At 44.8% G+C, this 17,117-nt stretch overlaps 1 protein-coding gene across 1 annotated transcript in view; it reads left to right on the top strand.

Moving 5' to 3' along the window:
* ahr1b (aryl hydrocarbon receptor 1b) overlaps positions 1 to 17,117 on the top strand; it is a 287,517-nt gene that overhangs the window by 216,098 nt on the left and 54,302 nt on the right. The window contains exons 7-8 of the mRNA XM_070876056.1: positions 12,444 to 12,646; positions 15,014 to 15,123. Coding sequence (XP_070732157.1) covers positions 12,444 to 12,646; positions 15,014 to 15,123 — 313 coding nt within the window. The remainder of the gene's footprint in view (positions 1 to 12,443; positions 12,647 to 15,013; positions 15,124 to 17,117) is intronic.

Below are 17,117 nucleotides of genomic sequence, written 5' to 3'. Positions count from 1 at the left end.
ACTTACCTACCTTCCAGCTTCCGCTGCTTTTCGTATGTTTTTTTTTCTACTTACCTACGGGTCATCCGAGTCAAAACTCGGGCGGTAGTGGTTTTTGGACGGTATTTCAAAACTGCCGGCGGAACTCTTTCTGGAAATTTCCGCCGGGTGGTTTTCCGACCAATACCGCTGAAAAACCGGACGGAGATGCAGTGGAAAATCCAGCCCACTAGTCATTCTAATTGCCTTCAAAATCAGGGGTATTTTAAGATCTCGGTTTGACTGACTACTTTCTTTAACATAGTTTTAACTGTTCTATTTTTTTCTTTCCACCAAGCCTGACACTTTCTATGGCATGTGGAATCTCTATTCTATTGCTAACATATAGCGCACATCTTCCACAACCTGGCCCACGAATCGTGCTCCATTATCACTATCCATCACCTCGAACTCCTCCACTCGAAAGAACTTGTTCCACAAGAACATTTGCAATAGTGAGCATAGGGTAGTATTGCCTCGAACTGATACCTAAAAACCTAATACAGCATGTCTTACATTCAGGAATTGAATGTGACAAATAGAAGTAAGGGGTTAATTACTTCTCCACTATGAAAAACCCTTGGGGGTGGGGAGGAGTCAGCCAGCACAATAACAGTTTCAGACCTGCTGTTAAGTCAATAAAAAAAGTGCTTTGAAAAAGTTCAAAGTGTAACTTTGTAATTCTCCAAAGCTGCTCTTTACCTTTAAAAAAAAAATCCTTTTCAACAGTGATTTAATGCAAATTACAGTCGAAATAAATCCATACCATACGTCTTTAATTTTAAAAATATAAAGCCAAACACTTTTTTTATGAAAGTGCAAAGGTGTTCCCCATTTTCTTAAATTGAAATAAATTAACAACCACATTCATGCTCTCATAATAACTCCAGGTACCTCAATCACACAAGCCATATTTGCTCTCATCCATCTTAAAATATTGATTTCTTTTTGTTACGGGTTGATTACTCAAAAGTACCAAATTTTATGTGATAATCCCAAGTCAAGAGCTCGAGATTGTTCACATAATTTACATAACCAGTTTTCTAAAATGGCCACCAATAGAAAAGTAATATTCATAATTTAATCATTCAGTTAGACACTCGGGCTTAGAAATTCAATGCTCTAAAATGACGGCCGCTAGCTTCTGACGCATGACACGATGGCCGCCATTTTGGTGAGGGCCATAGCGCTGCCGTTGACCCCGCTGGCCTCTCAAATTTAAATAAGTAGATTGTAACGTAATTTGGTGTGCAACGCCTGATTTGAAGCCACGACTGCTAATTTGGACGTTCTCGCTCTCCATAACGCTGTGTCCTGAATTCGCACAGAAAAACATGCGTGAAGCAGCCCTGCAAAGACGCTTCTTAAAGGGACACACACATCTTTCAGGTAAGTTTGGATTTCAGCTTTTGGATTTTTTTAGATTTTATTGAAGTAGTGGTTTGGTGTCATAGATTTTAAAAGTTGTTAACATGTGCAGGGAGTGCTGCTGGACATTTGCAAGGGTTCAGACGGTACAGGAGGCTTTCGAAAAGACAAAGTGCTGGAAATACTCAGCAGGTCAGGCAGCATCCATGGAGAAAGAAACGGAGTTAACGTCGCTGTTCGAGATGCTGAGTATTTCCAGCATTTTATGGTTTAATTTCAGATTTCCAGCATCCACACTATTTGGCCTCTGAGAAGACCACTTGCTCACAGTCTTGGGGGGCACATGAAGATGAAGCAGGGGCAGCAAAGGGGACACGCTGCTCGCAGAGGGAAGAGGAAGATGCGGAAGAAAGCTGAAGAGGAGAAAGTGGAGGGAAGAAGGCAACGCAGACAGCCCCTTTCTGGCTGGTATATCCGGATGGAGTCATCCAGTGACCACAACCCCAATTGCCCTTTGAACATTTGTCCCACACCTTACCGTCCCTCTGTTACTGACCATCACAGCGTCCTCTTGGCCACGGTGTTGAAATAAAAACCATCACAAAGCATACTTTCCAATCCAACTTTGTACATCAATCCATCCAATATGACACCAAGAAATCAACTCATCACCCTTATGCATTCCCTTAGTGACTGTCTTGTGTGTGTTTTTGCCTATCCTAGTGATGTCATGCAGTGCAACACCCCATGGCTGTAGCATAGCTTGTGGAAGGCTACTGACATTCAGTGGCATACACTGCAGATAGCCTTGCAGGTCAACCTTGAGGAGCTTGTGGTTGGGAGTGTGAAATCGAGTGATGGTGTCATCTCCGCCGTCGCCATCACCAGGTGCAAGCTTACACCACGCATACCTTGTAAATCAGAAGGGATTTGTGGGATGAGAGAAGGAGGATAAACGTATAAGCGTACCAGCATCTTGTATTCTTTCAGGCCGCCGCTGGCCCCATGCCCCGACCAACAATAGTCAACAACGTCTTCTCCAAGGGAGTGAGATGTGCCTTGTGTTTGGTACAGATTGTGGTAGGTGAGTAATTTGGGGGGGTGGGCAGTGCAGTCATGCAATGAGCAGTGTGTGAGGCTCGTGGTGCAGTTAGTAGGAGAAGACTTTTGAAAATGCATTCACTGAACCTTGACTAGTGGTCTGAGGTCTGGAGCTTCTTTGGGCACTGGAGCCAGGTGGTGTGAGCGATGCTGCTGGAAGTGACGGCCTCGGTGATCTGCTCCCACATTGTTCTTTCTGGAGGGCCTCCTGCGAGTAGAGGACTTCTCTTATGGTGTTGACCCCCAACGTAAAGCTGGAGTGCTGCATGTGAGACCCTTCCCTGGCTTGGTAAGCCATTTGAGTTGGTGCTGAAGCACTTTTACCATTTTTTTGCATGGAGAAGGCAGTTCAGCTTTAGGAACTGAAGATTGCTATTTCGGAATTCATTTTAATGTTTTTTTTCAGAAGGCGAGCTCCAAGGGCTAAAGACTGCCTATTTTTAAATGATTTTTATTTTTCATTTTAGAAGACGGTGCCTTTAAGGGCTCGGCACTGCTTTCTAAAATGGCAGGCTAGCTTTAAGAGAACGCTGCCTCGCTCCAGGACTGCTACGGCCACACTACATTGGACCTCCTGGTGAGACTACAACCCGAAACAGCGCGTTACACATTAGATTTTGCACTCCGATCATTTACATCAGCAGGCAGCACCATAATACCTGCGCTCTTTTTGCGGACGACCATTAACCTTGGCCCGTGATGGCAAAGCCCGTTTTCGGGCTTAATCGAATTTTTAGACCTCGGTAAAGAGCGGTAAATGTAAAACAACATATGCTCATAGAAAAGACAATGATCAAAATGCTGACATTACTCCTGAAATCAACGACCGGGACGACAGAGGGTCAAACTGCTTTTAGTTCTGCGAGACACTATGGTTAGAATTGAGGAATTAAGAGAGGACTTAAAACTGTAATAGTAGTTGTCTACAGGCCTCCTAATAGCGGCAATGAAATGACAGAATGTATGAATTCAGAGATTAGATCAGGTGGTAGCAAAAGCAGAGTTGTTTTATTGGGAGACTTTATTTTTTATAGCAGAGTAGCTCAAGTCAGAAAGGTCGTGAATTTCTTGAATGCATTCAAGATATTTTTCTGGAGCAACATGTGGAGTGTCAGCTGTGGCTCAGTGGGTAGCACCCTCGCCTCTGAGTCAGAAGGTTGTGGGTGCAAGTCCCCACTCCAGGGACTTGAGCACAAAAATCTTGGCTGACACGCCAGTGCAGTACTGAGGGAGTGCTGCATTGTCGGAGGTGCTGAATTTCGGATGAAACATTAAACCGAGGCCCCGTCTGCTCTCTCAGGTGGACGTAAAAGATCCCATGGCACTATTTCAAAAAATAGCAAAGGAGTTATCCCCGGTGTCCTGGCCAATATTTATCCCTCAATCAACATAACAAAAACAGTTTATCTGGTCATTATCACATTGCTGTTTGTGGGAGCTTACTGTGTGTAAATTGGCTACCACGTTTCCCACATTATAATAGTGACTCCACTCTAAAAGTACTTCAGTGGCTATAAAGTACTTTGCGACGTTCAGTGGTCGTGAAAGCGCTATATAAATGTAAGTATTTCCTTTCCTTTCGAACCAACAAGAGGGCAGGCCATATTAGATTTAGTAATGAGTAACATAGAAACATAAAAAATAGGTGCAGGAGTTGTCCATTCGGCCCTTCGAGCCTGCACCACTATTCAATAAGATCATGACTGATCATTTACCTCAGTACCCTTTTCCTGCTTTCTCTCCAGACCCCTTGATCCCTTTAGCCGTAAGAGGCATATATAACTCCCTCTTGAATATATCCAATGAACTGGCATCAACAACTCTCTGCGTTTGGGAATTCTACAGGTTAACAACTCTCTGCGTGAAGAAGTTTCTCCTCATCTCAGTCCTAAATGGCTTACCCCTTATCCTTAGACTATGTCCCCTGGTTCTGGACATCCCTAACATCGGGAACATTCTTCCTGCATTTATCCTGTCCAGTCCCATCAGAATTTTATATGTTTCTGTGAGATCCCCTCTCATCCTTCTAAACTTCAGTGAATACAGGCCCAGTCGATCCAGTCTCTCCTCATATGTCAGTCCTGCCATCCCGGGAATCAGTCTGGTGAACCTTCGCTGCACTTCCTCAATAGCAAGAACGTCCTTGCTCAGATTAGGAGACCAAAACTGAACACAATATTCCAGGTGAGGCCTCCCTAAGGCCGTGTACACCTGCAGTAAGACCTCCCTGCTCTTATACTCAAATCCCCTCGCTATGAAGGCCAACATACAATTTGCCTTATTCACCGCCTGCTGCACCTGCATGCCAATTTTCAATGACTGATGTACCATGACACCCAGGTCTTGTTGCACCTCCCCTTTTCCTAATCTGCCGCCATTCAGATAATAATCTGCCTTCGTGCTTTTGCCACCAAAGTGGATAACCTCACATTTATCCACATTATACTGCATCTGCCATGCGTTTGCCCACTCGCCAAACGTGTCCAAGTCACCCTCTTAGCGTACTCCTCACAGCTCACAACGCCACCCAGCTTAGTGTCGTTTGCAAACTTGGAGATATTACACTCAATTCCTTCATCCAAATCATTAATGTATATTGTAAATATCTGGGGTCCCAGCACTGAGCCCTGCGGCACCCCACTCGTCGCAGCCTGCCATTCTGAAAAGGACCCGTTTATCCTGACTCTCTGCTTCCTGTCTGCCAACCAGTTCTCTATCCACGTCAGTACATTACCCCCACTACCATGTGCTTTAATTTTGCACACTAATCTCGTGTGTGGAACAGATTGTAATGAGTCAGATTTAGTTAATAATCTAACAGTAAGGGAACAGTGATCATAATGTGATCAAATTCAATGTTCAGTTTGAAAAGGAGAAATTTAGCACATTTACTAAGATTGGTATGGCTAACTTTAACAGGATGAGACAGAGACTGATGACGTCAAATTGGTTGTTTAATACAAGACCAGTATTGTAATGTATGAGCCTGTGAGCATACTCACAAGTGTATACATTACAAGTATATACCCCTAAAGAGCAAGGGCTCTACTTACCAAATAAAACAGCCATTGTCATCAAAAGAGGTGAGAGAACTGCAAACTAAAGGAAAGAGCATACAAAAGTACAAAGAATAGTGGAGATCCAGGCGACTGGGAGAGATATAAAGAACAGCAAAGGAAGACAAAAAAGATTAGTAATAGCTGCAAAAAGGAATAAAAAAGAAACCTACGAGGGATATGAAGATTATCACACAGATTTACAATTATATTGGAAGAAAAAGTGTCCTCAAGGGGAATATGGACCCTTTAAAAACAGATGGGGGTAATATTACGAATGAAAATAAGGAAATGGTAAACTTGGTGAATCATTACTTTTTGTCAGTCTTCACAGTAGAGGAAGAGGATAATATACCTTCCAGGGAAACTAGTAATGAGTCAAGAACTGGAACTCACTAAATTTAACGTAAGCCAGAAAATGGTATTAGAAAAATATAATGGTGCTCAAGACTGACATTCCCAGGATTGATGGTTTCCACCCCAGGGTTTTAAAGGAAGTAGGTGATGAAATTACGGACGTTCTAGCCATAATCTTCCAAAGCTCCCTCAAAAATTGTCCCTTTAGATTGGAAAATTGCAGGTGTTACTTACTAAAGAAAGGAGAGAGAGAGAAACCAGGAAATTATAGACCTATGAGTCTAACATTTGTTGTGGAGAAGTTATTGAAATTTATAATGAAGGACAGAGTGACTGAGCAGTTAGAGAAATTTGAGCTGATTAGAGAGATGCAACATGGATTAGTAAAGGGTAGGTTATGTCCAACAAACCTAATTGAATCTTTTGAGGAAGTAACTGAAGTCGTAGACAGGGAATGTCTATGGATGTAGTTTGTATGGACTTCCAGAAGGCATTCGATAAGGTTTCCCATAAGAGATGGTTTGCTAAAATTAAAGCTCATGAAATTGAAGGCAAATTATTGACATGGTTAGGAGATTTGATAGGTGGCAGAAGACAGAGAGTAGGGATAATGGGTACGTGCTCAAATTGGTAGGATGTGACTAATGGTGGCCCACAAGGATCTGTACGGGGGCACAACTATTCATTATATTTATTAAATAATACGGAACCATGTATCCAAGTTTGCCAATGACATAACTATTCTGGCACAGTAAGTAGACAGATGTATAAAATTACAAAGAGACGTTTATAGATTAAGTGAGTTGGCAATACCGTGGCAGATGGATTTCAACACAGGTTAGTGTGAGATCATCCATTTTGGACCAAAAAAGGATAGATGTGAGTATTTTTTAAATGGTAAATGAATGCTTTGTTTGAATGTGGAGAGCTGTGTTTCATCGTTTCCTGCACAGTGTTTGGGACCCTGATGACTGTTGCCCCAAAAGTTTGACACTGTATAAGAGTGCTTAAATTCAATTGAAACATTTATGTAAAAATGTAAAAAAATATAGAATTATAAAACTTATAACTTTGAAAAACTAACAACTTTAAATAAACTTTAAAAAAATCAAACTTCAACTATTTAAAATTAAGAGTAAACAATTGACTATACAGTACAACAAAGCACCCTTTATTGTCCTCGACTTCGACCGCGTACTTCCCCACCCTTCGGACACCCCCCCACCCCCCCTGAGCCCAGACCTCCCTGTAGTGAAACCAAGCCCGTGTGCAGCAGTACACCCAGAGTTCTGTTGCTGTCGTTGGGGGTGAGGCATTGCAGGCGCAATGAATGGGGTCTCAGGAGAAGCTCGTGATCCGGAAGGCATGGCTTCAGGGCCGGAAGCTGCTGGCAGCTCCCCACCTTTGGGTGCTGTCGACCCGACTACTATGACACGGTGGGATTCTGCGCCATGTCCCGATCCCATTAATTGCCGCATGTATCGGCGGTTCGCTCCATCGTGGTGATCAGACGTAATGTATCCTCCGACTGTCGTTCTGAATGTGCCGCGATGTTTCCGGCTATCGTAGCCATGGCCTTGAGCAGCTCTCGACGTATATCGACGCTGACCTGTGACAGACACACCATGTCCTGGTACGCGCCTATTTGTCTTGCAGCAACGGACCTTTGCTGCACCAACCTCCGTCGCTGCGGCAAAAGCGCTGGAACTCTGGGGGTGCCTTGCTGCACACTGCTTGGTCCTGCAGAATCTGAGGAGGCATAGGGGAATCCCCTGAATATAGAATTGGTGGTGGAGGTTGTTGCAGCTGGCCCAGATGTAATTGTTATCTCCTCTTCTGTCTCCAGCTCCACCGGCTCCAGGATGAGCTGCTCTTCCTCTTCCTCATCTCTGGCAGGGGTGAAGTTGAAAGAGGGCTGGGTGACGCCAGAGGTGGAGGCAGTGGGTCTGTCGTCGGGTCTCTCTGCGGAGGTCTGGTCCGAATCCTCTGGGTCTGGAAGTACAAAATAACATTCAAGTGCTTGGCACCAGGGAACGGGTCAGGGTTACATGAGTACAGTGACGTAGCGCAGTCTTACTTAAATGTCCACTGCTGCATTACTACATTACATATCGCAAACAGACAATACATATATACATATACATTGCGTTACATGCCCCCAGAATTGCAGTATATCACATGTGCCCAACATTACAGTTACATTACATGACATGACACGACCGCAACACAGACCGGGGATTGTATTGAACTGACCATCCTGTGTGGGTGGGTCAGCTCCAACACTGGTGGTGGTGCGGTTGCTATACCCGACCAACGACAGGGCAGGGATCTCCATTTTTGTTAAGGCTTCTTGCGTTGGAGGTCCTCCCCCCATGTGCCGCTGAAGAGCTACTATTGCATATGTCGTCTTCTGCAGAAATGAAAGTAAAAATCTTCACTCCATTTAACAACGCATACACACAGGTTCACATATACACACACACACACACACATCAAAACACTAGTCCTTATTTTAATCTAGCATTAATATCCAAACAATGTACAATGAAGCTTCATACGGTTTGTGAGGCAAAAGCCCAACGCGCTGAAGCACAAATACATCGCTGTAACCTTGAGGTAAATAACATCATCCATGTGACACTGAACCTACATTTACATGGTACATGGCACATGGTGGGGTGCATAAATAAAATCATTACTTTTGCTACCTTCACCAAGTCGTTCCACCTCTTACGACACCTTTCTCCAGTGCGTACCACTGTACTTGTGGAGGAGACAGCCTCCCCGATCTCGTCCCATATTTTGTTGTACAGCTTTGGGGCGGGCTTTCTATGGCCACCCTTGGTTAAGTTGGAGTATCTCTCCGTGCTGTTCGCCAGCAGGCCTGGTAGCTCTGTGTCACCGAAGGTGGGCGCCCTCAACCTCCCTTCATTCTTGATGTTCCTGCACTTAGACTTTTTAAGCATTACCATTGAGTATTTATTATATTATATGATTTGTTATTAAATATGTATTATTATTATTGATATATTATTATTTGTTATTTGTTAATATTATTTGACTATGGAATTTCTGATGAAAAAACCTACCCTCAAATACTTTGCTGCTCCTTCTCACTCTCTCCCTCCACTCCAACTCTCTGCGCATGCGCAGGTGACCTCCGACCCCCGAAATCGCGAGGGAAAAGAAGTTGTACAAAAAATGGCCAAAATAAATTGCGCCTGCACAGTACAGTGCTGGACCATCCATCAAGAAGAAAGTCGATCTTGATCGAGTATAATGCTGAATACCGCCCGCTGCATACCGCTCGCATACCATCGAAAAAAATATGATGAAACTAGCTGGAATACCGCCGAGACGTGGGCGGACCTTAATTCTTGACGAATTTCGGGCCCTATGTGTTTTAATCTTCACCAACCTTCCAGCCCAATATTATTCAAATAGCTTATTTATTTAATATTCTATATGTGCCTATCCTCGCAGCACAATGGACCAAAAATTGCAGTCGAAGGCTTCCCAAGGACTCTGACTGCAATAATTTCTACAAAAGTACCTGGTGGCCCTGGAGGTTCAGCAACTTGCGGTCCTGGGGTTCTACACTAAGGCCAGCGTAGGGGCTCATGTGTCCCAGGATTGTATGGGTTTCGTACATGGGCCAGCACAACCCATCGAAGATGGGGAAATCCCTATTCATACGAATGTGAGTTCCGTATGTATGGAGCTCACAGGAATACCGCCAAAAATACACAAACATTGAAAATAAATGTTAAAAAAACGTAAACATTTAAAATTAATTAAAATGCAATTTAATTAAATATTTTATACAAAAAATAATTTTTTTAAAATGTTATTAAATATGTTTTAACAGGGCTAAAAATCAACTTACATTAATGGACGGGTTTTTAATATATAAATGAGTGATAACATTTTGGGGCCGAAATTGCCCTCTGACTGAAAGGGGGCACACTCACCGATCTTGAAGATTTTTCTCCGCCCCAATCCATGGGGCAGAGAGTAGAGCAAAATTCAGCTCTTTACATTTTTTTTTTCTTCCGTGCGGTGTTCAGGACGGAAATCGGCGTGGAGCGGGGCGAACATCAGTCGGTGTCATCAGCCCTTCAGTTAAAGGGGAGGGCCACTTGCGAACTCTGCAGCCACTTTAGTGGTACTCACTGGGCCACCTAGAAGGGTTTCGGCCGGGCCAGCAGCCAGGCACCGAGGGGTGCCTGTAGGAAGCCCGGCCGAACCCGTGGACGCCATTGTCGAACTGACCTCTGAGTCGGCCAACAATTAAAGTAAAATGACAGCAGCGGCAGAGCGCCCTGCCCTTTAAGGGCAGACGCACTGCCCAGAAACACACAGCTTCCCGCCGGGGAAAGCTGCCGGGGGCACCAAGGGGTGGCTGATCCGCTCCCGCGGAGCAATTTCCCACGCAGAGCGGAAAGGGGTCGCTGCCGGGTGTGGGGCTGTCGGCAGTGCCCGACGGGGCAGCAACACGGTCAGCGCGGTGATGAGCACTGCTGGAAAAAAAATGCAGGGCAATTTATGAAATGTCGTGACTCCGCGCCTCTTTGAGGCGATCACGGTTCTTATAGAAAGGAGCAATTTCGGCCCCTTTATTTTTCTAATTTTTTTAACTCCTACGTCTGCTTTAACCAGCTAAGAATCTGAAGGACATTCGCTGGGCAGGAGTTGGGCAAATAGCCCAACACTTCGTCCACGGATGCCCTTTTCCTTCACGTGTGCGATCCATCAAATTTTTGACAGATCGCAAGTGCTGGGTTTAGGTGCATGCACAGTGCATGCCTAAACTTTGAACTTGCGTAGCCCCTACGGGCGCATGCGCACCTCATACGCGCCCAGAGAGCCGCAATTTACGGCCCATTGTTTTTGGCCCTGAAACTCATCCTTCTCCAACGTTAACCACCGTCACTGAGGGGAAAAGACAGGATTTGCGAGAACACATTTTAAACCACTTTTGTCTACATTACTGTTCTGTCTTTGTTCTATGTTAGAATAATGTAAAGACATATCTATATTCTTACATTCCATCTGATGGACCACCCTGTCCCAAAATCAGAAAAGGTAGATGAGGCTCTTTAGGAGAAAATAAAATTGTGAGGAAGGTAAAGGGATGCCACTTCAGCTACTCTGGGGGATAGCACTCTCACCTCAAAGTCCGAAGGTTGTGGGTTCAAGTCCCACTCTGGAGACTTCAGCGCATAATCTCGGCTGACATTCCAGTGCAGTACTGTCGAAGATGCATCCTTTCTGATGGGATGTTAAACCGAGGACCCTCTTCCCCCTCAGGTGGTTGTAAAAGTTCCCATGGCACTAGTTTGAAGAGTTCGCCTGGTGTCCCGGCCAACATTTATCTCAACCAACACCTGAAACAGCTGATCTAGTCATTTACCCAATTGCTGGTTGTCGAACCTGGTTGTGTGCAAATTGATTGCCACGTTTTCCTAGAATACAACAGTGATTACACTTCAAAAGTAATTAATTGGTAGTAAATCACTTTGGAACTGCCTGCGTCGTTTGATTCCTTTGATTGCATGGCCCATCACTCCCAAGCGTCAAAGAATTTGGGATAGCCGTGCCTGAGTAAAATATTGATTGGGGATTGTAGCCCTGAATAAAAAGTTTGTGAACTTTTAATTGAACAGAAATATAGGAGGTAATTTCAACCTAACCCATGTGTCGAGATACTGACAGGATCGGGTGGAACGCCGCTTTTACACCTCAGCCCAATATTACTCTTTTGTGACTTTAATGGAGAAGTCGGGCAGGATGTAAAACCAACATTGTAGCCGATCTCCTCAGTTTCCCGACAGGTGGGTTAGATAGAAATTACCCCCATAGAAGTGCAACTGGTTAACCTTTTATGCCGATAGGACTTGGGTTTGAACCCAGCTCGGGCTGACTGAATAGAAGTCTACTGTTTTGCTGGGCACTATGACCCCACCTGAGCAGCTTCAACCCAGGTTCCAACGTAAAACTTGTCATAATTGAAATGTCACACTGATAAAATGGGGAAGTTGGGGATTCTCTGGTATTGGGTGGGCACAGCAATGGAATCTTTATTGTGCCTCTAGCTGTGCTATACCTGATATGGGAGTGCATAATGCCAACACTAAGTGCTTGAAATGAGTAAGTTTACCATTTCCCAATGCTAACAACCCTCCTCTCAATGAACACACTCAACTGTTTACGTTTACATAAGAAGGGCCATATGGATGAGGATGAGGTATACACCACCCATCGAACCATTACCCCAGTGTGAGGATGTGAAGCGTTTTACTTGCATGATCCTGTTTGTCATTCCTTCTATTGGAAGGTGTAACCCTATTCTGGAGAGAGTGCATGGAAAAAACATTGGGCTTAAAACACAATCTGTCCGTAAGCAGAACTCCCTCTCCCCAACTCTGCCGGGTTACCTAAGAAATTCCATATTTGGAATTTGTATTTAAGTGCACAATGAATTCCTTGTTTTCAATTTAATATCAAGATTTTTTTTTGATGAGTCCTCTTATTTTCTATCAGGCTCTCAACTTTCAGGGGCGGCTGAAGTTCTTACACGGGCAGAATAAGAAAGCTGAGGATGGTGCTTCCATCCCATCTCAGCTGGCTCTGTTTGCTGTGGCAACTCCTCTCCAGCCTCCGTCCATCCTGGAGGTCCGGACCAAGAACATGATCTTCAGGACCAAGCACAAACTGGACTTCACACCACTAGCGTGCGATGCCAAGTAAGGGACTGGAACAAAAGTCAAAAGAACCTTTTGTCACTCTAGGACTTTGGGAGCTTCAGTTGAATAGTCAAATGTACTATTGATAAAATGTATCGGAATTTCCCTGATACCACTTGCTGATAAATCTATGACACAACCCTTTATTTTTTTAATACATTCTCGGGATGTGGACGTCGCTGGCAAGGCCAGTATTTATTGCCCATTCCTAGTTGCCCTTGAGAAGATGGTGATACAACTGATTGACTTGCTAGGCCACCTTAGAGGGCGGTTAAGAGTGAACCACGTTGCTGCGGGACTGGAGTCACATATAAACCCAGACCTGGTAACAGCCGTGGGTCTCTATAGAGTTTTTACAACCCGAGTGCATCCTGCATTATGGCATGGGATCGGAAATCCCTGATCCCACGCCACCGCCGTGGAGATCCACCAGTGACCCTTGCTCCTGACCTTGCCGGATTATCCGGATCGAGGTGAGGTGAGGTCATTAAAATAAATCTGGTGGTCTCCCGCGCCAATATGGATGCATCGGGGCGGGGGGGGGGGGGGGGGGGTGTGCAGGGAAGGAGGAGGAGTGCAAAATACCCGACAGCTGCTTGGTGGTGAAGTGATGGGACCCGCTGATGATGCTTCAATCTCTTGGACATCCCAGTGGGCCCTGCTTAACGCTCTTCCAGTGACCTGGATCCCGATGGCTCTAACTTTTATCCTTAAGCCGCCTGCTTTCCCGCCCCTTTTTCACTGGAGCTCTGCCCCAGACCCCAAGGAAATTGGGGACATGAAGTATAATCGCGGCCATGGTCAACACTGACGAGTTATAAACCAAACAATCCTTCTCCCTTCCAACCCAAATTAATGTAAAATTTTAATGATATTTAAAAATAAAAATTGGATATCCAGGAATGGGTTACTGGCTGGAATCGAATTGAGGGGTTCGAGGAAAATAGCTAACTTTGTGAATGAAACTTGGCAGTTTCTAACAGTCATAAGCCACTAGTCGCTCATTTTCATGTGCTTATAGTGGTTCAATTGTACTTAGAGGTTTAGTTGAGTTTTTGAGGGCCAGTGCAGATGTGCCCTTTTCAGATAATAGCATTTTATGCAGGAACATTAATGATTGGTGTCATGGCAGGTTACAGAAGGTTGAATTGCATTTACAGTCTGTGTATGTTATACATTAATAATCTATTAATCAGGTTATTCTCCACCCAGTCTATATTTTAATCCTTGCAAACTGCTACTTTATTAGTCTGAGGTGTTTTTGTACAGCTCTGCACCATCCTCATCAGGTGACCAGTTAATGTGCAGTCAACTCTATTTGACTCAATGCCCCACATTCTTTTTAATCGATGGAAATAAGGAGATGTAATTTGAAGCCATTGGCAAGGTCACGATTTTAGGTTCCAGTACTGGGGTATGTAACTCTTCTCTGCTAGTTATCTCAAATCAGTCCCCGCTCCATTGTTCACTTTTCGAACACATGAGAGGTTAGGGAGATCTCACTTTGAATTTATAATCTCCTTCATTTGAAATTTGGCCAGATATCTTCTGGGGGAGGGGGAGGGAAGGAACTTATTTTCTTTCAGTAGCTCTCATTGGTAAAATCCTACATTGATCTCCAGATCTGGAGAAATCCCCCTGGTTTTATTCACAATGTCAGTTTGTAAACTTAAAGCAGGATATTTAGAGCCCCAGTTTATTGATATTAGCAGTCACAGTCCTAACGTGAAACCCAGCTCTTATTAATTTATCAGTTCTTTTCTTCCTTGGAGCTTCTCAATATTCCCGAAGGCACTGACTCACGTTGGGTAACAACTCCATCAGCAGCCTCCTGATATCACACAAAGTATGAGCTTCAATGGTGACTGGCTATTTGACTGTGGGTGGCCTCATAAGTGAGGCTGATCTTGTTCACACCCGACACCTGTGCAAGTGCACTTTTCCACAGGGAGCATGGGGGAGGGGTTTGGTGGTAGAGGCTCACTGGATAGCAATCTGGTGCATGAACTCTGGTTGATTCCCCCCCCTCCGCCACCTCTGCAAATCCATGGACATGAAGGCCAATTTGTTGCACTGTGCAATTGCTGCTTCAGCTGATAGCTGCGAACTAGATATTTAACTGGGACCGTCCATTTATGGGGAAACAGATACTCGCCCGTAGGAATGTCACTCCCCCTCTCCCCCCCCCCCCCCACCCCGCCAAAAGGGTTTGCTCCTTGTGCTCTTTTATCAGGTCAGACCATTTTTGTCCTCCCAAAGCAATAAACGGAGAGATGTTTATAATCCAGCACCTTTGAGGGGCAAACAACCACAGTGCTGTTTTATGAATGCTGCACGCAATTGTTGATCCTTTGCTCTTTGTGATAGGGGGAAGATTGTTCTGGGATACACAGAGGCCGAGCTTCGTGCACGAGGGACTGGATACCAGTTTATTCACGCGGCAGATATGCTGCACTGCGCGGAAAATCACGTCCGAAGTAAGTGCCCCAGACTCCAGCGCTATATCAGTTCTTAATTCACATACTATACTTTCCATGTGCCTGAGCACTTCTTCCACTTGTATCACAGAGTCATACAGCACAGAAGGAGACCATTTGACCCATTGCACCTGTGCCGGCTTGTACAACCGGCCAATCCTATGGAAGACATTCGCGCTGGTACCAGATTGGCTCAATTAAATGAAAGATTTCTATACACAAGGCCGTAGGGTGGTTGTGTGATACAGAAGTGTTGAACATCCTATGGGCAGCACATTCTCCGCTGGACTTTCTACAGCTTCTGTGGAAAAATGGAGTTTGCAAAATGTACAGCCCCACATCTATGTTTAATTATGTCCAATTGCTTCACAAGGTTACAAGGATATGGGTAGACACCGATGGGCAATACTGTACAGTACAGAATGGCTCCTGTGCGACTGGAACAATGAAAGTGTCATCGGTGTAATGCAAATGGTCATGGTTGACTAATGTAGGTCAATGTCCTGGAGTTTGCCTTGATTACCTTATGCGATTAGAGAGAACTATCTTGGAAGCTGGCATAATGACAGATTGTATGTTGTGGAATGGACAGGCACAATGGGTTGAATCATTTTGGTATTATGACTTGAATTCCCAATTTGGGGCATAGTGGGACTTAGGCCCACCTGAATCCAGCTGAATTTCCTGCCCCAGATCATTAGGAATATAGGAACAGGAGGAGGCCATTCAGTTCCTCAAGCCTGTTTACCATTCTCTCAGATCATGGCTGACCTGTATCTTAATTTCATTTACCTGCCTTTGCTCCACATCACTTAATACCTTTATCTAACAAAAATCTGTCAATCTCACTCTTGAAAATTTCAACTTGCCCCTCTCTCCGCCAGCGTCTCCCTTCGGGGGAGAGAGTTTCCTTTTGTGTGGAAAAAGTGCTTCCTGATATCACACCTAAAGGCCGAGCATGTAGAAAGCAGGCTCACCCAGCTTCTGCCCATGAGGCGTTTCAGCCTGAGGCTGGGCACTTCCTGCTTGTCCTGCTGTACTGGGAGATAGAGGCATCTGCCTAAAGAAATCGTTCTCTTTTTGAAGTTCACCTTCTTGGTCCCTTCCACCAACCTTGGGACACTGCACGCTGAGGCCTTGTATCCTGCGTTCATTCGGGGTAAGTGGCTGGGAATTACAGAGGGTGCCTTATTTCTCTCATTTTAATCTGACAGTTTAGAGCACTGGCTCTGCCCACCAGAAAGTGGAGGGAGGTCAGGGTCGCGTTGCCACAAGCTCCTGCTCACGACTCGGCTCTGCCAGAAAAATTGTGAATAAAATCTAGCCCATTTTTTGGTCTCTTTTTGCTCAATGTTCCCAATTCTGTGGTATCCAATAGCTCAATAAATAGTGCTCTTGCCATTAAGCTAGAAGGTGTTCTGTTCAGACCCAATTGGATATGCTCGTGTCAGCCATGGCTCAGTTGGTCGCACTCTCGCCTCTGATGTGGTGTATTTAGACTTTCAAAAGGCTTTTGACAAGGTCCCACACAAGAGAATGTTGTGCAAAATTAAAGCACATGGTATTGGAGGTAATGTACTGACGTGGATAGAGAACTGGTTGGCAGACAGGAAGCAGAGTTGGGATAAACGGGTCCTTTTCAGAATGGCAGGCAGTGACGAGTGGGGTGCCGCAGGGCTCAGTGCTGGGACCCCAGCTCTTTACAATGTATATTAATCATTTGGATGTAGGAATTGAGAGTAATATCTCCAAGTTTGCAGACGACACTAAGCTGGGTGACGGTGTGAGCTGTGAGGAGGATGCTAAGAGGCTGCAGGATGATTTGGAGAGGTTGAGCGAGTGGGCAAATGCATGGCAGAAGCAGTATAATGTGGATAAATGTGAGGTTATCCACTTTGGTGTCAAAAACACGAAGGCAAAATATTATCTGAATGGCGGCAGATTAGGAAAAGGGGAGGTGCAACGAGACCTGGGTGTCATGAAAGTTGGCATGC

The sequence above is a fragment of the Pristiophorus japonicus genome, chromosome 3 (assembly GCF_044704955.1).
Source record: "Pristiophorus japonicus isolate sPriJap1 chromosome 3, sPriJap1.hap1, whole genome shotgun sequence".
Classification (NCBI taxonomy): domain Eukaryota; kingdom Metazoa; phylum Chordata; class Chondrichthyes; family Pristiophoridae; genus Pristiophorus; species Pristiophorus japonicus.
This window is presented reverse-complemented; position numbering and strand designations above follow the sequence as displayed.